Here is a 23210-nt window from a genome sequence, read left to right on the forward strand (position 1 = left end):
GGAAGCAGGAACAAGGACAGAGACAATGGCCCTCATTACAACACCGGTGCAAAACCATGGCACTATTAGCATCATGGTTGGTGCCGGTATTGTAATGAGTCCGCCAATGTTCAATGGGGAATTACCACCCCATTCCAAGGTTGGCGAGGCGGTAATTCCCCATTGAACATTGGCCCTTCCCCATTCCCATTTTTGCCCCATAGGGCTCAATGGGACTGGGGAAGGTGGTAAGTACGGTACCGCAAATTGCGGTACCGTACTTAACTCGAGAGTCCCTTTGCGGGTCCCTACTTTAACGGCTGGTCCAGACCTGCCGTTCAGGTCAGGTCCCGCAAAGGGATCTCGTAGTAAGGCGCTAAGTGGTTAACGGCGCTGCAGCCTTTTACGGTGCTGTTAAACACTTAGCGCCAGGGTCCTAATGAGGGCCAATGGATTGATACCTCAGAACTTTCACATTTATGTTATAACTGAGACACATATGTGATAAATGGTACAACAAGGGGACCCATCGAAATGCAACACAAAGCACAATTTTTGGAAATCTTTGTGTGAAGACTAGATGTGTTGAAATCATATATCAGCCAGTATTTCTGCCATAAATATTTTTGTATTGGATTTTAGTTGGGTATGTAATTTAGGTGATTTTCGCCAGGCTCGCCATAATTATATATGAAAAACAGGGGGGGGGTGGGAGTCTCTCTACCGGCCTCAGTCACTGGGGAGTCTCAACCAGATTTATTAGCTCACTATCCCTTTCACAGAGGAGAAATATACCCAAAATATCAGTCTTTGTCCTGCCCAAGGGCAGTCCAGCGCCTAAATGCTAGGCAATTCTCTTCTGAACAAGAATACCAACAGCAACCACAGACACGTGTTTCAGCCTGGCTGAGCCTCATCAGTGAGGTGGAAATGTGCCCCTCTAAGAACAGTGAGCAAGCATGTCTGGCTTACCCTAGTAATTTAGGGTGAGACCCAAAGCTACTTTTTAATATGCAAACCAAGTGGGTTATGGGAGTCTCTCTACCTCAGTTCCGGTGGAGTCTCAACCAGATTTTTTAGCTCACTATCCCTTTCACAGAAGAGAAATATTCACAACATATCAGTCTTTGTCCTGCCCAAGGGCAGGCCAGGCAAAGGGCTTGTTCAGAGGAGAATTTACTAGCATTTCGGTGCTGGACTGCCTTTGTACAGGACAAAGACTGATATGTTGTGGATATTTCTCTTCTGTGAAAGGGATAGTGAGCTAGAAAATCTGGTTGAGACTCCCCCGCAACTGAGGCCGGTAGAGAGACTCCCAGAGACCCCTAGTTTGCATAATTATTTGTGAGGCAGAATTTCTGGTGTTGATAATTATGTATTGTATTTTATTTGTAATTTAGTGTGTCACTTTAAGATTTCACAAATGTGTCTTTGTCTTTTGTGTTTTTGTAAGCTGCGTTGCTATGGTTGAATGTGCATACTATGATTAACGATTCATGTGTTTAAAATTATTTTTGTTGCTCTTTAAATAGGAATTGTCGAGTGATGTGTATATTCACTATGTTTATTGGCCTCATTTAATAAAGATGTTGGGATTGAATTACTTTTTCTGTTCAACTATTTTTTCTGTTTTCTTTCTGCCTTTTTCATGCCAAAGGGGATCAACGCTACCATTTGCTTTTTGTATTTTTTGTTTGTTTTACATTTACGTATGGGCTGCACTGTATAATGAATAAACATGGCAGTTGTAAATCAGTTCATTCTCAGTTGACCAAATGTGCCTTCTCTTTATAAGCAATGTCTACTGACAACTATTTTAAATTTTAAAAAAGCACATCCATTTATCGGGGCTTACTGCTTGCTACTGTTTAAGTATACAGGCTGATCATGCATGGGCAGCTGTGGTATGTTAATATATTCTTCCAGCACATAAGACTTTTATTTTCTATAGGATGACCTCATTTGTTCCACACATTTCATTTCATGGCTTTCAGCTTCCCATCTCGTGCAGATGTTTGGTGGGCCCGTAGAATTTCTCCCTTCCTCTTTCATAGTGCTAAAGTTTATAACAAAAACATATCCAGAGTTCTGTCAGGAACAGAAGCAACTTATGCACTTCAGTGTTACCTTCTAGTTGCCGTCTAGATAAATGTACACCATCCACACTGCTCATTGCAGCCTGTAGGTCCTGGCTAAATTCATGTGATTGCTGAACTCACACAGAAATCCTTTCTAACATTTAGGTTGCCTTCGATTCATGAGGTACAGATTTTTCTGTTTCTATTCCTCGTGTTTACAGAGTTCTAAATGTGTAGGTATGTCTTATTTTGCGATAACACAAAAGCATCTAATTTTGCAGAGAGGATATATTTGGTAAGTGACAACCATGGTTTTCATGCAAAGCCCCTTTACATCCTGAGTCTTGCAGTTTAATTGTCCTCATAATAGGTATGTGTCTATTCCCAGCATGTAGAGCACTTCTGACAAAAAAAAGCCAGGACTAGTTCAAGTTATTTTATCAGTTACACAAATATTATCCCTCCAGAAGAACAATGCTGTCGCTCATGTGAAATGCTATACCTAGATTGTGGTGGTGTGCCGCCTATCTAAAAGGGATAGCCAAGTGAGAAAACCACTAACATTAAACATGGTTATGTCAGTAACTGTATGGAACATCTAATCCTGAGTAACCTGTTGTTTGGAGTCAAAATTTGATATGTTTTACTAAAAAGACTTACTGTCACAGGTACATTCAAACAGAGATTTTGCAATGTTAATAAACCCTCAATTGAAATACATCAATACTGCTTGCAAGAAAGTAACACATTTGAAAAGAAAGTTCTGCTATTGAATGGGAGGTATTTCAGACAATCTGTGTTTTAGAAGTAACAATATCAACACAAGCAAGACATTTATTGATTTTGTAGTTTATATGTTTTGTCTTTTTGTTCATCATCAATTTCCAGTGTGTATGCTTAGAACGACTCTACACCAATATAACATATCTCTACTACCGTTCTAAGTATTTACATCTCAATTCTTACAATGGAATAGTGCACCAAAAAAGTAAAGTAAGAGAAGGAAAAAAAACATCTGCCACGCTGTCATCATTGTGAATGTACAAAAATCGGTGAAAATGAATTTAACACATAAATAAACTTTAAACATCAAAATCTTTGCACTTTAGACCGGCACATGACCACATTCATATGTCTCAAAATAGTCCAACATGTTTCTGTCTTCAGACTGCTAATGTGGACATTGTTCAGGGAACCTGATTGTGTTCAACTTCTCTAATATTGAATAACAGTATTGGATTTTATACTGGATCTATTATAACTAGAGGTATGTGGTGCAATCTTCATGGAAGGTTTGATAATTCAACAATTGAACTAATGTCATAGGTCATTACTCCCCAACAATGGAGAATCTACAAGACAAAAAACTGTTCACTTCTGCATGGCCATTAGGAACCATATTTTTAGAAAAGCTGCACATGGTAAGAAATACCTTGTGTCTTCGATTTTAAGATCAGCATCAAAATTATGCTTGATCACCGCAGCAGAAGTTTGCAATTCCTCTTGTGTATCTGTCAATAATTAATATCAGTCACCCCTCCATTCGAGAATCAAACAACACATATATAACATCATCATGTATAACTGTCTTTCACCGGTAACACCAACACATGTTTATGCTTACTTGTCTCTGGACTCATAGTGAAAATGTTTCCTCTCTGTTATTGAATCCTGGATTCACACTTCACTTTACAGACACCATCTGTGTATCGAAAACACACAAACATTGTAATATTCGTTCTTACCAACAGACCCCATCGTATGCAGTACACCTTTCCATTCAGCACATATTCTCACAGAAGTAACAAATTACTTATGAGGAAGTCTACAGCATATGGGGAAGCCAAACTATTCCTTCAGTTTCCTTTAGATTCTTGAAGCCATCGGTCCAAGGAATACTGCATATGCAGTTAAAGGCAGTTATATTCCCTTCATACCAATTCCTGCTCCGAAACCATTAATGGTTGGCGGGTGGAGGACAAACTGAATGAACTTGCTCATGGGAGAAATGGCGTGCGCCATCTAGATGCTATTTAAAGTCTGTTCTGCATTTTTCCATTACGGGCTCTTTACGTGAATGATCACGTAACCACACTCTACTGCATGGGCCTAATTCTTTCCACTGTCTTCTAAGCACGCAGTCATTTTGTAATAGCTTAGGTCTTATTCTATAAATTTGAGCCATAGCATAAAACAATTCCAATCTAACCCGTGTTCCTGATATATTATTGGATTGAAGGGAGAGACATTGCTTGAAACTATGTTACATTATAGTAATAATAATGTACAAACAGTAATGCATGACAAAATGTAATGCATGACAAAAATGTTTTTAGAACATGATTCCTACAAATAAATGTCTTCCAACATAAGTAGTAATTTTATGCTGAAGGTGTGAACATGTAAACAAACAACTGTAGTCATGGAATTCTCCCATACCAAGCTAACTGTATAAATGTAACGGCATTACCACAATTTGTATCACATTATGTTTTCATTCAAGCCCTTCAGATGACTCTTAGTTCTGAAGATAAACCTTAATTTCAAACCAGTTCGCTTTTTTCTATAGCTGCTTGGCTTTGATCTTTATTGTGGTCCATTTAAATTAATTGTATTAATGGGAAAACTCTGCAAAGTGCTTGACCAATGGAGCCATCATAATTCTCTTTTGGGTGGTTAAATCACAAACACTACACAGGCCACAAACATAATTTCCCTTCAGAGGAGCGAAACCCCATTCTCCTATTTTGTGTCCATCTTTCTTGCATATTTTGTCTGATATCATTTTCTGGTTGCATTCTCTGATAACCCCTTTACCTGAGGTACCTTCTTAATTTAAAAAATAGGCTTTGACAAAGTTATTGTACAGAGACACGTAATGACATTGGGCCTCATTCCGAGTACGGCGCTAACCAATGGCGCTATTAACGCCTTGGTTGACGCCGTACCCGGATCGGCAGCGCCTTGGTGGATGGCGGAATTACCGCCCCATTCCAAGGTTGGCGGGGCGGTAATTCCCCATTCACCAAGGCTCTTCCTCATTCCCAAATGAGCCCCCATAGGGCTCAATGGGAATGGGGAAGATGCAAATAACGGTGACCGTTCATTACGGTCACCGTTATTGGCTTGGAGGCCCCTTTGCGCCCTCGACTTTAACACCTGCTCAAAGCAGGCATTAAGGGCGAGGGCGCAAAGGGAACTCGGAGTATGGCGGTAAGGGATCACTGCCACCGGTCTCGTTACCGGTGGCCGCTATCCCTTACCGCCATACTCGGAATGAGGCCCATTAACTAATTCTAGTTAAGCCATGATCGCCAGGATTCTTTGGATGTAACAAATGCAAAATGGGGGACTATGTGTTTCTAATCAAGAAGAACTTCATGTATAGGCATGGCTGTGCAAAGTATTTCATTAATCAATGTATACCTTTGTCCACAGCCTATGTGATTTACCTTATTTAATATCCATTGTGAGGTTGGCATCATGGAAGGAGACACAGACAACAGATTCAATGTGTAACAAACGACTTTTATGATGGTTTAAGGCCTGACGTGCCCTATCCTAAGGTGGGATTTCCCTATCTAAAGAAACTAAGGATAGTCAGTGTCAGTAAGTTCAACTGAAAAGTCAGTCTGTTTCCAAAACATATGTTTGCCCTCACAACTAAGACAAAACAATGTGTAGAGATGTCATCCATAAACTAAACAGTGTTCCAAAAGTAAAGTTCTGAGCTATTTCCAGCTTGGGCTTAATCTTCAGCGTCTTTTCCCCAAATGTCAACAAGTTCACCACAATATTCAATGCATCTTCTTTTGGACTTGAAGTGATAAAGTTCCACACCTTTGTAAATGTCAAGATGCCCTTCCCCAAGTTCAATATAGTTCCAGTGCAGCACGTCCTAGGGTTTCCTTCCCCAAGTACAATATCAAAAGATGTCACATGAGGAAGTATCTTGAAGCTTTGTCTTTAACTGAGTTTCAACAATTCTTTACAGCTCACGGTTCCCTTCCCCAAGTCTAATATGCGCCAATTGTAGTTTTCCTTTTGACACAATAGCAAGCTTCCTTGTTATTATATAGGGGTTCTCTAGTCTTGGTGCAGTTTTTAGACCAAACGGTCCACCCATTGCAGGTCACGCAACCAGGAACCTGCATTCGCTTTCATCAGTTCATTAATCAACATGTAGGAGTTATCTGGTCTGGGCGCAGTTGTTGGATCGCACAATCCATCCATTACAGTCACGCAACCAGCAACTTCAAGTTCTCTTTGAATAGTTCAATATTGAGATACACAAGTGGTTTCTCAAATGCAGCTCCAAAACTTCAATAAACAAGTGGTTTCTAAAATGCAGCTCCACAACAAGCGCTTTCTCAGTTTTGACTTCAACTCTGCAGTCAGAGTCCTTCATCCAACTTAGTTTCCTATTTTCTTTCAGTTCAGAGTTCAATATTAGCAGGTTTATTATTTGCATTCAATGTGGTATTCAATGTTAGCAGTTGTGCTGTTTCATTCAATTCAACATTCAGAATGAGCAGTCTTGCATTTCCTTTCACTTTGGTATTCAATATGCGTAGTTTTGCTTATTTCATTCAGTTTCGTATTCATTAAATGCAACTTGGCATATTTCATTAAGTTCGGTGTTCAATAAATGTTGTTTTGATTGTTTCATTCAGTTCAATATTAAAAAAAATGCAGCTTTGCATGTTTCATTCAGTTCAGTATTAAAAATTGCAGCTTTGCATATTTCATTCCGTTCAGTATTCAATAAATGCAAAGGTTTCTTACTATCGTGGACCGCTACTACGCTACTATATCCATAGTCCCTTGGATGCCCATGTGGTTCCAGTGTCCCCTACACTTACCAGGATCCAACAAGTCCTCTTGGTGGCTTCTCCCCAAGTGGGAAAGCCTGTGTTCACTGGCTGCTTCCTTCAGCACACGCCGACCTCTGTGCTCAGCTCTGCCTATGCTCCACAGCAGCGCCTGCTGCCCGCCTTCTCCTTACGAGGGTTCCCCGTCTGCACAGTTCCACAGGCAGGACTCCCGGGATCTTTGTTGGCATCTCTGTGTCTTGGCTTCTCGCTCTCCGGCACAGTCCCGGGTATTAAAATTATCTCTGCCCAAATTCCCCAGGTCTCTTGTCCTTCTGCTGCTGCTTCCTCTTCCCCTGCTACTTCTATGTGCTTCTGCATTCCACTTTTTATGCACCTGTGGTGCATCAATGGGCTGCAGGTGTGTTCCATCAATCAATGCTGCCTGACTCTGATTAAAAGGACATGCCTGACCATCATGCATCTTCTTCGTCCCAGTACCAAAGTGGAGAGAGTAAGTGGTGTCCATTACTCCCAGTAGCTTCTTCCTCGTCTCAGTACCAGAGTGGGGAAAATGTGTAATGTTCATTACTCTCAGTTGTTTGTTCCTCGTCTTAGTACTGTCAGGTACCCCAAGTGGGGAATAAAGGGGAACCACTCTACAATGACCCACAAAGGTCAGGTGAGGGTTAGGTTGGTGGTCACTAGCATAAAGGGGATCCTGTGTTTTGTCCCAAGGTACCTCATCTCCAATCCTTATCCTCCTTTTTCTTACATGTCTTGGTTGATAATACCTCTTGTCCTTCTCAGGGACAAGGAAACATGTGGGAACAATATCCCATAACCCGTTCTGGGCTAGGGTGTCCCTCCTGAAAGGGTATCCCGCCTCCAATCCGCAAGGGCCCCTTCATCCAGGTGATCATCCCTCGCTTGTCCACCCCCAGGGTTAGTATCTAAAAGCGATGGCCTTTCCCTGGCCACCTGTATAGAGGATCCAAGGGGAGTAGATGTGAGAAAGCCCTCAGGTTTCTCACACCATACAAAAAACAGAATATTGGGGCGTGGCCAAAGTGAACGCTGGAGCGGTGGCGCTCAATGCGATCTCTGTGAGCCTACAGGGATACGGCCTTCCACCGACCACATCCGCAGGAAAAAAAAAACCTGATCGATGCAATGAGGCATCCCGCAGGATATTTCAGCAGCAGGCTGACAGTTCCTTCTGGAGGGAGCACGTATCTCAGCTGAGGGTGTTGTTGGCTCGCCAGATCAAGATGGCGCCTGCTGATGTTCTCTGAGCTCACGACGAACCATCGAGCATGGGCTACCAGTGCTTTGTCATGGAGGGGGTGTCTTGCTCCCCACCCACAGTAGAAAGATGAGCTGGGGTTGGGGAGGCAGAGGAGGCTGGGTCACCTTGAGTGGCTTTGGGGCCCCATTAGAGTTCCCTGCAGTGCTGGCCAGGCCTAGAGACATGTTACAGAAGGGTGCCCTCAACCGCTCATATTTTGTTGAGTTGGGGGGTAGGCAGTTGGAGGCCGATACCATGGACTGGCTGAACGACCGATAGTATGTGAGCATTCTACATAACTTATCCTGGAACTTTCATAGCTAGAGTATAGGAGGCACTGGTATCGATTTGCGCACAAGGCCTGCTGCGTTGCTTGGAGGTCTGCTGCCATGTTGTCGCACTGTGGGCCATCCTCTCTCTCAGCTTTACAATGATGACAGCCAAGATTCCCAAGGGCAGCGAGAGTGACAATGTGTTGGCGCTCTTAGATAGCCAAGATAAATCAAAAAAGCTTGGCCCTATTGCTGATGTTCAGATCCACGTGTAGCATGTGGAAGAAGGCACTGCATCAGGGATGGCTACCAAATCCAATATTTTGATGATACTGGTAGAAATAAAGAAGGAAATTCAGGGTGCACTAGATGAACTATCTGCAGTTGATAAGAGGATCGCTGTGGCTGAGACCTACGTAGACGACTCTGAGAATGGAGTGTGTGAGACATCTTACAAGCTCTCTCAATTGTCCAACAGGGTCGATGAGCTGGAATCACTTAATTCCCAGCTACAGTTGTGTCAAGAGGTTGCAGAGAATAGATCCAGGAGGAAAAATGTACGCCTTAGAGGCATTCTGCCTCAGATTCAAGATTCAGAGTTACATCCTTATGTCCTCAGTTTGTTTCAAACCCTCCTGCAATGGCCGGTTTAAAAGGACATATAATTGGTTCACACTCACACGTTGTACTCCTCAGTTCAGCTTAGCAACAAGTGGACGCCTGATGTGTTGACCAGGGTACATTATTTTTGTGTTCAGGAAAGCATTATGACGGCATTATCCGGGTGTCGCCTATGGCCCATAAGGAGATTGGAAAAACATAGGCTTTTCCATTTGGGTTAGGGAGAGGGGTGCCAGATGGGGTTAGTTTTGGTTTGTTTGTACAGGGGTACTGTTTGTTTGAGAGATGGGGGCAGTTGTCCTCGGCACGTGTCTGTGTGGTGGCCGGGAAAGGCAGGCTGGCATTCTTCTGTTTAGCCTCTGCAGTTACATTTCCACATTTCACATTTTTTTATGTTTGTATATGTTCTCCTATGACACACATTGGGGTAGTAATGGTGGAAGCTGAAACTTTTAAGCTGGTAATTCTTAACGCACAGTGCCTGAATTCACCTGGGGAGAGGGGATCAATGTTGGATAGGCTCCAGACATCATGGGTTCATATAGCAATGATCCAGGAAACTCACTTCGGCAGGATCAATGCAGGCTACGTTGCACAGCGTTCCTGCACAAATACTTTGCTTCTGCTCCTGTTAAAAAAGTTCCAATATTGGTGGCAAAAGATTTGCCTTTTGTTAAATATATTTTGCAGGCTTTGTCTAAACAGTTTCTCTGTCTAAAGGGAACCTTGTTTGGGCACCATGTGACTTGGGGTACTTTATACCTCCCTAATGATAATCAACACAAGTCCTTGGAAACTTTTCTCTACTCCATTATGGGGTTTGCAGAGGGTGAATTACTATTTGATGAGGATTTCAATGTAGGCCTGCAGCTTGCACTGGACAAGACACTCCCCCCGTCTGCCACATACTACATGAAGGCTTTTGAATCTGCTCAAAGCTTTCCATGAGCTAGGTTTGGTGGATGTCTGTTCCATGGGAATGAAAGGGAGCACTTGCTTTTCCTGGATCGATCTCCTATTGGTTTTGTCTACCCTGCTTCCCTATGTCGCGAGTGCTGTTATTGCTCCCAGATTGTTTTCCGATCTTTTCTATGGTTTCATTGCAGTTGGGGGTTAACAGGTTGCAAACGGAAACTTTACGATCCCTTCCTTCAAGATCACGTGGTTCATGGTGAAATTGTGATGGCCATTGATAATTATTTCAGGGAAAATGAGGAGGACAGTATCTTCCCTGGCGTCATGTGGGATACAATGAAGGCTGTTATAAGGGGGGACTTCATAAGTCCATCAACTGCCTACTTCAAATCCTCGAGTCTGAGAGAGGGAACGGCTGGAATCTCAAGTGCGTGAGCACAAATTGCTCCATGCCCAAACCAGATCTCAGGGGGCTCTCCGGGAACTCTGACTAGCCAGGTCTACCTTGGAGGCAGTGATGGCTTTGGAAACCGCCAAATCCCTGTTAGGCACAAAACACTTTTATTATGCTCAAAGTAACAAGGCCAGCAGGCTAAAGGCCTAAAAAGTTAAAACGGCAGAAAAATAGGAATCATATCACAGGCATTAGGGATGGGAACAGGGTGCTGCATTTTACGGAAGAGGCAAAGCCTGAGATTGTTTTTCACATTCCTATGAGAAGCTGTTGGCTGCTGAGAGACCCGACTTGGAAGCTCAGGACTCTTATTTGACCCAACCCATGGTTCCCAGACTCTCCCAAGCACTGCAGAATTGCCTTTAACTTCTTATCACAGAGGCGGAAATTGAGCTAGCCATCATCTTGCTCTTAAATCAGAAGGCCCTAGACCAAGACGGATTCATGCCTCTCTTTTACAAAATGTTTGTCTCATCTGTTGACCCCACTAACCTCCTTGTTTAATTCCTTTCTTGTTTCAAGCAAGGTATCCTATTTTATGGAACAGTCTTTGCTCTCTTTGGCTCTTAAACCAGGCAAAGATGCCACCTTATGCGGCTTGTATCAACAGATTTCTCTCCTTAATATTGATGCCATGATATACTCCAAGGTTCTTGCCACCAAACTGATGGAAGCCCTACCTTCCTTGGTTCATCCGGACCAAACTGGATTCAATATTGGTCAAAGCATGCACAATAATATCAAACGGGCTGTCAATGTGGTTGAGAGTGGTAGAAGGCAGGAAAACCCATCAATGTTGTTGGCTCTGGACGCCAACAAGGCCTTCTATAGGGTTGACTGGAGGTTCATCCTCTGGACTTCTGCATCCACATCAATGGGCAGTGTTCAAAATTATCTCTATCTCCAGGGGACTGTGGCAGAGCTGCCGGCTGTCACCCCTGAACTTTACTTTGGTGATGGAACCCTATTGCCTTGAAACACTAGTGTATAGGCACGTAATAAATGCCATATCATATCGTATCATAAGGGCCGATCCATGTATTCAGGGCATTCCCGTGGATGTTGTTGACCATAAAATGGTCCTAATGCTTCCCAGGCTTCCCTATAAATTACGACGCATTGAGGGGACTTAATAACTCAGAGTCCCCACATAACATGGCCAGGATCCAGTGAGAGTTCTCACTCTCTTCGGAAATGACACCCTTGACTACATGGGTGTAAAGTTGACACAGCTCTTTTCAGGGTTGTACGTGGCCAATTTTTCAGCCCTCTTTAAATCCTTCACTGATGATTTGCTATGCTGGGAAAATCAGATCACCTGGCTTCGTTGGATCTCAGCAGTGAATATGAACATCATCCCTAGGCTTCTCTATTACACACTGGCCCTCCCGGTCTGTGTATCTTGTGCTTCGCTCCAGAAAATGTTGCAGTTCATTTGGTCCAATTGCAGACCCGAATTGGCAAGCAGGCCTATATTTGAACAAAGGTAATGGTGGTCTGGGGCTACCTATTCTTCAGGAGTACATTAGAGCAGTCCATGTCTCACGTGTTATGGCTTGAGAGACTAACTCTGATAGGGCCCTCTGGGCGGATGTCAAGAAATTGACCACTTGGTATCCCATTTTGACACTGCCACACCTTGGTGTAGCTTACAGATGTGGCAGGGGCATATTTCGGCCCTCTACCCTGGCCTCCCTGGCGTATTGGGACACAATACTTAAATTATGGAAGGTCCCCTATCGCCGGTTTATGGAAACCCTTGCTTCTCTCCTGGGCTTGCTGCATGGTCATTTGGGACATGGTACATGGGCTGACTGCAACATCTGAGCCAGCTGTATCATTGGGATGCTCCTCTCACATTTGAGGACTTCAAGGAGCTGTTTGGCATCTCTGAGGCAGAACATTTCAGTTATTGTCAAATGAGACATTGGATTGCTAATCCCAAGACCCTGGAGATGGGGACCCGCTCACTCATCGCACTGGAGCTTACTGTGCAAGAGGGGCTCCCCAAAAACAAAAGTCACTAGGTTGCACAGACTCTTGGACAGATCGGATCCGGCTGCCAGGCTCCCCTATATGCTGCAATGGGAGGAGGACCTGGGTTGCTCAATCACGGACGAGACATAGGGTAAGATATGGCAAATGGCTGCAACTGCGTCCTGATATATGACAAACAAGGAAAATGCACACAAAATCTTATACCGGTTGTACATGCTATATTATGTTATGCGATGTTATGTTAGTGGGATTTAAACCATTCACCACTGCCATTTTCATCATCTCCTGACGCCCTGGTGGATCTGAAAAGGAAAGAGGGTTGGGAGTGCTTAGTTAGTGGGACTGAGAGGGAAAAGCGCCAGAGAGATTTGATGTGCTGCTTGTAGCTTCAGCTTGTAAATACTGGTCACTGTGTGCTGGTTTGTTTTTACTTGGTAGATGTTATATGGGGCATGAGTGTGTATGGGGTGATTTGTGTGTGATTTATTTAGTTTCCTGTTAAGTGTTGTGGAGTTTGTGATGGTTTTAGGTTTTTTTCTCTGCAGCAGAGGTATGCGCGTGATTTCTTAAGTTTTTGAGGATGAGTATGCAGAGTGTTAGAGAGTTGTTAGTAGGGTTAGTGGGGAGTTGTTTTGTGCAAGGTTATGTTGATTCATCAAGTTAATATTATTCTGTGGTAATTTGCAGTAGAATGCATTATTTCTTTGGGTCGCCCTGTTTCGGTTCATCAGGTTTTAATTGTTTTTGGTGTTTCTAGTGTGATGTGCTGCAGTTTCCCTTCGGTGATGTTTCCTATTTAGCTCGGTGAGTTAAATAGCCATGTTTTTAAACATTTTCTGAACCTAAGGAGATCTTCTGTTGTTTGTATTTCCTTTGGGAGCGAGTTCCAAAGTCTCACCGCTATGCAGGAGAACTCTATTTCCCCAAACTTCCATTTTGAGTATGGTTTGAGGTGAATGTCGTTGCTGGGCCTTAGTCTTCGGTTTGCTTTGTAGATGGACATTCTTCCCTGTATGAATTCTGCTCCTTGGCCATGGATTGCTCTCTGTGTTATGCAGAGTGTTTTGAAGAAAATGTGTTTCTTGATGTAGGGTTCTCAGTGGTAGTCTGATGTGTTCTCTCTTAGTGAGTCTGAGGAGTAGCCTTGCTGATGAGTTCTGTATTCATTGTAGCTTTTTGATAAGGTAGTCTAGCATTCCAAGATAGATGCTGTTGGCAAAGTCTATTCTTTACATGACAAGAGAAATGACGGCAAGTGTTCTATGTGGGAAGTAAAAAAGACGTATCCGTTTAATTGTGTGTTTAAGAAGCATTTCTTTAATACTACATGTATCCAACCCATCTTAACAAAATTCATCCTTTTATTTCCCCCTCCTGCTTGAGGGACGGTGGCCAGTGGGGTGTCTTTCTGCACCTTTGAAAAGACCCAGTGATCCAAGAAGGTGGTGCTGGCCTTGATTAAGGGTACAACTCGCTCTACATTAGCTATGGACCCCCTGATGATACTGATAGGGGTGCAAGTGATATCCGTTTATCCTTTGAGGGCCTCCAAGGCCCTGACAATTACTCACTTGTTGCTGACTGCTCATATTGCTCTGGCAAGAAGCTGGAAGACGGTAGAGAGACCCCAGGTCAATGTTTGGTGATACAAAGATTGGGAGATAGCTGCAACAGAAAACGTTTGTGCTATTTCTCTGGCGTCCACGAATAAGCATGTTGCAATCTGGCTTCCCCTTCACGAGTTCGGTGAGAGGTTTCTGACTCCGGCTGCTAAGCTAGAATTGTTGAGATGTTTCTCTTTGATATGATGTCTGATCAATATGTACACACTGATTTATGACTTTCCTGATCCAGATGGCCTTCATTGCCTGTGCCCTACTGCCCTACATTTGCTATTGTTACATCATAATTGCATTGTTGCGATGCACCCTCTTTGTGTATATCTGTCATGTACCCCGCTTGTTGTGTTGGTTGCATTTTGTTTTGTACTTTCTTTAACCTTTTGTATTGTAAAAATTATGAATAAAGTATTTTTTTTTAAAGAATATCGATTCCACAATAGGACCATTACAAATATACATGCATGAACTTATATCAAGCTTACTCCTTAGCAACCAATTTTTGGGAATTACATGGTGGTTCTCTTACTAGGTTGCAGTTTTATGCTTTAGAATGTATCACACCATTCCCCGGTGGGGGATTCAGACCTACAAATCCAAAGACAAGAGTACTGTTGGATCCTAAGACTTCACTGAAAACAGCCTGAGGTCTAAATTTGGAAGTGGGGTTGGCATGTTTCCTTGGATAATAATCATGCTGCGTAAAAACATGGCACTACTTTCTGTCTTCAAAATGTCAGGCCTAGAACACCACCAGGAGGATGATCAGCCCAATCAATTGCAAAGTGGGAAAACGTGAGTACCGACACCTGAGAAGTTTAACGTAACATTGAGAAATGCATAAAGAAAACCATGAATGGCCCGCAGCGAGGCCAATCAGGAAATAAGCAGGAATTGAAACTAGGGAGGAGCTAAACAGGAGACGTATTGTATGATCAGAGTAATCAGAAGGTGCATAGAGCCCAGCTTGAGGCAGGTAGTGGCACATTTCTTGCTTCATAGCCAGAAGTGAGGGAGTGCAGAAAATATTATGTGGAACAGAGAAAGCTGTGAGGCTGCCTAGGGATATATCTCAGAGACTGATGGAGACCTGTATCAAAGGAGAACAAAGAGCTGGTAAATACTGAGAGCTATATCTCAGACCCTGGCATTAGCCAGAGACCAAGAAGAAGAAATCAGAGCCTGTTCAGAGCTACACACTTTGCTCTGGGAATGAGACGCCTAGCCGGTGGCTGAGAATATCTTGGCCTGACAGGGACCCTAGGCAAGGGGGTATATATATATATATATATTGGTACAAGTCTCTTAAGGGTGTACCCAATGCAAAGAGGGAGGGAATAATTTCAGGTGCGCATGAAAAAGATGCATTCTGGCTGCTACATCCCTTGGAATGAGAAGACTGAAATTGAGATGGGGATATACCCGAGCCTCTGAATTTTCAGTCAAGAAGTGAACTGAGTACTTTGTCCCAGAAACTATGGAGGTGGATTAGGGAAATCGTATAGGACACTATGTTCTGTAAATGGGCCCCACACCCTTCCGTGATGTCTTTCCAGACACCTTTAGAACACTTGTCCCTTTTGAGTTTTTTTGAGTTAAGTGTGTTGTACATTATTTTGGCTCGTTTTATTTTGATACGTCATCAGATTAAATACATGTAAATATAATATAGCTATACAAACTGTCAGGGTGTCTAAAAATAGCACAACCATAAAATTGTGATTATTTGATTGTGCTCCTCCTCAAAGTCAAGTCTTGCATCCCGGACCCAAGTTTCAGAACTGCGGTTCATGCCCTAGTCATCTCCCACCTGAATGGTGGTAACATGCTAACAGCTGATGTCCTAGATTCCACCTTGATGCTCCTGAAAACAGTCCGGCATGCTGCAGAATGTGCCATCACAATTCAAACACATCGCCCCATGAGCTGCACTGGCTACCCCTTCAAGCACGCATCATGTTCAAGAATGCCAGCATCACCTGAGAAGTAATCACAACCACAACACCACTTCACTTACCTGAGAAATACACACTCTCTGGAGTACAGTGCACCACCAGATGCCACTATATCACTGGGCTGGAATTAAAGAACTGCAAGAGGGGGAACAAAATGGAAACAGACCTTTCCTTGCTATGCACTTTGCCTCTGAAACAAGTCACCAAGATAGAGTTGTCCATATCCATGCAACACTCCCGGAAGGACCTGAAGCCCCTACTCTTCAAATAACATCTCCCCAATCGCCTATTGCCCACTCAACTCTAATTATACCCCACAGAAGTGTCCCCCTTCTCCTGCCCCCATCCATCACTGTTCCTTGGTTCCCCCTTCGCCCTACTTGTAACCCCTACATATGTCCCCTTTGTATAGTGCTCGAATATTTCCAAAGTAGGTTTGAGCTCCATACACACATTTAACGCTGTGATACTCCTGACTTGCTAGAAGTCAAGATTAATGATAGTAGCTTCTTTGTGAGTCAAATAGCCCTCTTTAGGTTTATGTCAAAGGTAAGTTAGAGTAACGTCCCGCCCACTATATATTGAATGTTTAATTCATCATCTACTTTTGGGACATGTAAATTAAATTGAAGTGTTAGTATATTCTGTGCACATTGGCATAAAGGAAAACACCTCAACAGAATAAATCTAGATTGATCTGTGTTTCCTGGTGGATGTTTTTGCATTAACTCGATAGATATATATATAGCTTTGGTAATTTCAGAATGCTACAAGTGGGAGGAAAGGAACAACTGTAACATATTTTGCAACATATCAGAATATCACAGACTCCTATAAAGCCTATATGTATGATGCAGAAAATGGGTACATTTAAACACTTCAGCTCTCATTATGAGGTAGTCAGTAATGGTAAAACATGCAGTACTTGATATACTGTCTGGCTTTACTGTCCACATAATAATTGTGTTATTAGTTGTTTATCTCATGAGGTATTTCTGGAATACCGCATGTGGTAAATGCTGCAGATCAGGAGTTCGAATTCCACACAGCAAGTATGTATGATTTTAACTCCACTGAAAAAGTGGTGGTTACATTATGTATTTATCCTCAGCCTGTTAAAAAGTGCCCTTTAAGGAAAGACGTATGCACATTGACAGGAAAGCCTTGAGGGAGGTACAAATAGGCTGGCACAAGCATATGTTTTAATAAAACTATGATTGTATCCTGACAACAGCAACAATGGATTCGTAGGATGTCTCCAGTCATAAAACGTAAAGAAAGTCTCTTACACAACCTTGGACCCCACTTGAATGACTCTTGTCTCAGTGTTCTTGGTCCAGGTTTGTGGATTTCCCAAACCTTCAACAGCTGAATATATTGTTTGGCCCTCCACAGACAATGTGTATACATCTGATGGTCTCCTCCAGCCGGCCAAGATATTACGTGAATCTTTCATGCCCTGACTCACTCTCCCAGAACCTCAGTTACCAGGGGTACAGTCTGTCTGAGAGAACCTCTCTGTTCAAGGGTCCTGCTCACTGAGAACATCCTTGATGACCAGCCCTGTTGTAATCTCCCTGAACCTTGGTTAGATTACACTGTCTTGTTCCTCCTCACACCACCCACCACCTCACAACCCTGCCCTAGACCAGCCTGGTCCATGGGAACCTCTCTTATCTTTCTCTCTAGTAGTGGTACCTGTTCTCCTTCCACCTACACAGGGATACTAGCTTCATCTCCCGCCTGTAGCTTTTCTCTCTTCTCCATTGCTAATGTTGATGGCTTTGGTCACCTTCCGATTCTGTGTCTGCTTTGATACAATTTCCTCCATCCTACTTCAGACTCTCACTCAAACCTCCAAATCTCTTTGATTACACTCCCTCTTCCTTCGACCTCCTAAATACTCTTACTGTATCCTCCAACTCTCTTCCCTTGTAATCCTCACTCTCACCGCTAAACTCTTTCCACCATCTCCTACCTGAACTCTCCATACTTTCAGACTGAACTGGCAGCTTTTTATAGTAGGGTCTCGCCTCCCCTTTAGTAGCACCTATGGTTATAGGCAACATCTCTGTACTGTACGCCGGGTCACTTTGTGTTTGGGGCATGTGTTGAGGATATGTGGTATGTTGGATTTCATAAACCTCATTGACATGAGTTTTTTGTTTTCCTCCTGAACCCCAACTGCCACTGCCTGCTGTATGCAAGGTCCCTCTGTTCCCTCAGCATGTGACTTTGGAGTTATACAATCTTCCAGAAAAGCATGAGAAGATGTTAGTTACATTAGCAATGCCTTCATTGTGGAGAATCAGAAACCTTGCAATCCTACAATGTTAGCAAGGCTAGGAGGGATATGTTTACTTGTTTGTTTTCTTCTGTTCAAGCCCATTCATTATTGTTTAAATCATAATGAGAAATCCTTCAGCATTCGTGCCGAAAAAAAGAAATGTATTTCAATGCTCATTAGTAACTTTGAAATGTTACAGCAGTGTTCCCTTAAAGGCAAAGGCTTAATTTAGCTAAATGTTTGGCGGCACCTATGGAGCGGCACTCTAAAAGTGTCACCTTTATGAGAAGGACACTCTTTAAGGGGTTGGACTTTTCTCTCCCCTTGTGGTGGTCATTGGTGTTGGTGGTGTTTTGGGTTCTCAATGCTCCCATCATTTTCCCCTGACTTAGTGTGGGCACCCAGTGATGGTTACTGGGGATCCCCCTTATACCTCCTCTGGGTCCCACATCCACAAGCTCGGGGTGGAACAAGGTCCCTTGCACCATCCTGCTGTTGATCCCCAAGGTTAGGCAGGGGACGTTGTCTAAGAAATGTACCGTCTGTACATTTTCATCCCTGTTACACAGCCTGTGTGAAACAGGGATGGTAAACAATGTTTTATAATTTTCATGAACCTTAGGCTTTGGAAATTCTGTGTGTGATTTTTCTAAAATGTTGCATGCTTACACAGAGTTTTGTACCGTAGTGGTGGTAAACTCCTAATACTGCAGTTATCATCGGATTTTTTCTTTCTGCATCAGTAATTGCTGCATGCAGACTTCGAGTCCAGAGTGATGTCATTGCATTGATGGACGAGCTCAGTTATTTTCGCCAAAGAGTTCTCAAGTGGTCAATGGAAGACGCACAAGCTAGGGCAAAACCAGTGCACTCATCTGAACAATACATCTATTCCCCTGAGTGATACAGTGCCAGAAACAGGTCCTTTCACTGAATACAATTATTTTCAACAAGAAATTGAAGAATTGTCTCTATTTTGTTCAGCAAGTTATTCGCACATCTTAAACATTTTCTGATAGTTTCTTTGTTTATTACGCATTCAGTGATGGGGCAGGGTCGATGAATAGAGTGGAAGTGCAAAGGGCTTTTGTATCTTCTGAAACATACTTGTTTTATCTGTCTTTTGCATTAATGTGACATGTTAGGTTACAGATTGAAGCATAGCCATCTCTTATGTGTTGACATAAAACAATGTAGCATATGGGATATAGATTTGAAGTTGTTCCAAAGTATGAGTTCTTGCGTGCGAAGTGCATTTCTATGGACCCTTTTGGGTCATTCTTAGTGGTGCAGATGACGCTTACAAACTTGATCACAGTCATTCGATAGACAATATATGTCCACTTATTTTAAATAACACTGAAATACTGTGAAATATTCAACAACTACTGCATAGCAACATATCTAAATTGTGTTCTTTAACATTATTTTCTTCCAGATCACAGTCAATTCACGATTTGCTTGGCCTACAGTTCAAAAGTATGGCTACAAAATTGTTGATACCGGCAACATGTATTTAATTGACACGCCGACAAATGTCAAAATTCAATGGTTTCATAGCACAGGGCTGATCGTTGTTGAATCAAATGTCACAAGCAAACCTTTGGGCACTGGACTTTGTGGTGAGTATGAGAAAGTAATTGTGTTATAACAGTTCACTCAACATACAGATCTGATTACCACCCATGATATGTGGATGCCATTTTCCACTCCTCTCTGTGCTCAAGCAATGGAAGTCTTGTCAGGTGAATTACAGGTAGCAAGCAACACAACTTAATTTCAGAATGAGATTTAAAAACTATTTTTTAAATCATACACTTTGTGGTGTTTCCTGTGAATCATGCGCAGCTAAATTATCCTAATTCAATTTGTCTTTCAATAATCAAAATAAATCTTATGTATACTTAGAAGAATATATTTTGTAATCAGAAAAGCATTCATTCACAATGGTCCCTGTTAATGGGCGCAAATACAGTATTCACAAATGTATTCATTCGTTTGTATAGCCTGTAGCCAACACGTGTTTCAACCTGAGTGTTCTTTCTCAAAGCAGTTCAATGGTCTGTGGATCCTAATTCTTTGTGCTTTTTGACGTATGTAAGTATTGTCCAAATTCCGATTCCAAGTCGGTTTATCATCTTTAATTGTGCTTTGACTATACATGCATTCAGGAAACCCCTTGAAACACAGTGAACAAAGGTAAGTTGAAGTGAGGCTAACGTGCCAGTTTAATCCAATGAATCCCTTGAAAGTGAGCACGTGTTCCAATATTTGCCACCTTCACTCTGTGCCCCCTGTCCCTTGTTGCACAGCCCATGAGCACAGTGGGTAGATCAGAAATGACATCACTTATTGCATCTTCAATGACATCAATGTAAACTAGAGTGTGCTGAAGACACCACATAGGATATCACTGGAAATGTCCTTTACAGAAATAAAATCGTATTCTAGTTCAATACATATAACTATCATATTCTATAGGTGTATTTTTAGTGCATGCTAACAGTGATGTAATGAAGCAGTGGGCCTGCCATGGGGGCAAAGTGGCCAGACCCAGTGGCTATTGTGTGTGCTTTACCAGGGCCTGAAGAATGGCTGAAGCCATATCCCAGGCATTATGGTCATAGTCCATGGCCTGTGACCTGTGGGCCAACTATGGGGGTAAAGTGGCCTCTGGGCCTGGTGGCACGCCAAACCCACAGGCTACTTTAGATGCCTTGGCAGAGCACGAGGCATGTTCAAAGGAAGCCACTGATTATATCAAATAGGATACTACGAGAAACTACCTGTCAGAGTGAAAACATAATTGTGCTCTAGTTTCCAGTGGTGTTGTTGGATGATGTAATAAGTCATGCTAAAGGTGATGTCATCAGTGATCTCCTGGGCTGTTCTACAGGGGGGGCTGAGAGTTAAGGTGGAGTAGTTTACAACTAACATTTTTTCAACAATGTTCAAGGGTTTTGGTACATTGAGCTGCTTCATCTTACCTCTGTCTTTTTTACTGAGTGTATATATCAATATAAGTTTGGTCGTCATTGATGGAACTGTATCAAACTTTCCACTGGAAATATACAGCCAATTAGCACCCTAGGCAGGGGCACTAGCCATTCAGGGAGCTCGAAATGCTGGATTTATTCTCTGGTATAAGCCCACGTTTCGAGGTCCATGGTGGTGCACGCCCCCTCACCCTGGTGCCTACCCTGCTCACACCTCCTCTCCCATGCCGCCTGTAGCACACGCAAGTAAGCACATGAGGGCGCTAAAGGATAATACAAAAAATACTTGCCTCCAGTCAATCTTGGGATGCTGTGAGTGGGTGAGGAATTCCGTTTTAAAATTTGATCAACACTGAATACGGAGTCCCTCTCCCACATGTCGTGTCGCAAGAGCAACTGAAGGTATGTTTATTTTCCTTTAGCTATCAGCACTCGACTGTTCTTACTTGCAGATTTTAATGGTGGTATACATCTCAGCGTTGGTCTGACCGCACCGGTAACGGTATCGCTCCTTGCATTAAGGGACCCTCACTTCACTTGGGCCCATAACTTCGACAGCAGGACGTTACCGGCAGGATCATCCCACCACCTGGGTAAATACTTCCTCATTCTTAATGTTTATTGGGAAAGACTTGTGAAGTTCCCTCCAGTTGAGAGAGGAGAGTTATGGCGGTGTGAGCCTTTTTCACTTAGGGTAACATCTGGTGGCTTTGGATCCTCATATCCATTAGTGAGTTGGTGAACATGGTTGGCAAAAAATTGCGAAACTATTGGACCCCTGGTGGTACAAACTGGTAATGAATAGGTGCTCTGGCGATTACAGCAAAGAGTGCCTCTATATTTCACTGCACCATGCCCCATTGCTCAGCCAAACGTCGGGCTCTGCAAATAAGAACACTGCTGATATGACCTGGGATCATATGTGAGGAACTCATGGTGGCAACAAGTAAGACCGACACAAGTGATCACAGTTCAAGGGGTTTATTGAACAATGAATGCTGTATGCAGGTTGGAAAAACGCCTAATCTAAACCTAAATCTAAGATGACAGCAAGCGTCAGCTTTCAAATTAAAAATGAGACAATCCTAGTGGCGATGTGTCAAATAAAAGGTCCTATACTAAAAAACCTAATACCAAACCTTACAACTAATACAAAAAGGATGTAGGATGGTTTCCACGAAAAGAAAGAAGTGTTCTTAAATAATATGTCACGATGCGGTAGCCTAGGTCTCCCTTCCACATGTTTTGAGCATGGGGTAAGGTGGGATCGTGGAGCACACCACACTCTCAAGCTTTCCCAGCATGAGATGACAGTTCAGCTTTCAGCTGTCAGGGTCGTCGATGGCTAAGTCTCGTTTCCCTTGAAAGTCTCTTGCCTTGAAGGACCTGAAGTCTTAAAAATAATAAAACAAAAGTTCCTTTAACAAATGAAAATTTTGTTTCCAGTGTTTGCTGGTTGATGGGTTCACCCCTGGGTCCCCCTCTTCTGGGATCTGTCCTTTCTCGATTGTTTACCACAGTTTCATGTCAGGGGATGCCTTCACCCCTGGGTCCCCCTCTTCTCAGCGCTGACCCTTCTCAATTGATATTGATATTCATATTGATATTTTATTTGTATCGCGCTCCAACACAAGTGTTTCAGAGCGCGACTGGCAAGGGAGGGGAAGCAAGGGCGGACAAAAAGGCCCAATGACATTGAGAATGCGCAAGTGCTGGGGTGAGGGAAGCCGGAAAGTGCAGGGGGAGGGAAGAAGTGGAAAATGCTAAGCAAGGGATACAACAAAAATAACTGGTAGTGCAGCCAGCAGGGTGGCAAGTACAAGGTTTAACGCGCAGACAAGGGGTGTCTTATAAGTGCAGGTAAGGAGACTCTAGGGTTACAGATACAGACCCAAGTGCAGGGGTTGTCAGGAGGCAGTGCAGGTGAGTGGATGGAT

The 23210-nt window shown here is 43.0% G+C and overlaps 1 protein-coding gene across 1 annotated transcript in view; it reads left to right on the plus strand.

The window, feature by feature from the left end:
• Positions 1 to 23210, plus strand: part of OTOG (otogelin) — a 1239067-nt gene that overhangs the window by 758609 nt on the left and 457248 nt on the right. The window contains exon 37 of the mRNA XM_069625375.1: positions 19716 to 19899. Coding sequence (XP_069481476.1) covers positions 19716 to 19899 — 184 coding nt within the window. The remainder of the gene's footprint in view (positions 1 to 19715; positions 19900 to 23210) is intronic.

Source organism: Ambystoma mexicanum, chromosome 11, assembly GCF_040938575.1.
Source record: "Ambystoma mexicanum isolate Mex_15411 chromosome 11, UKY_AmexF1_1, whole genome shotgun sequence".
Classification (NCBI taxonomy): Eukaryota; Metazoa; Chordata; class Amphibia; order Caudata; family Ambystomatidae; genus Ambystoma; species Ambystoma mexicanum.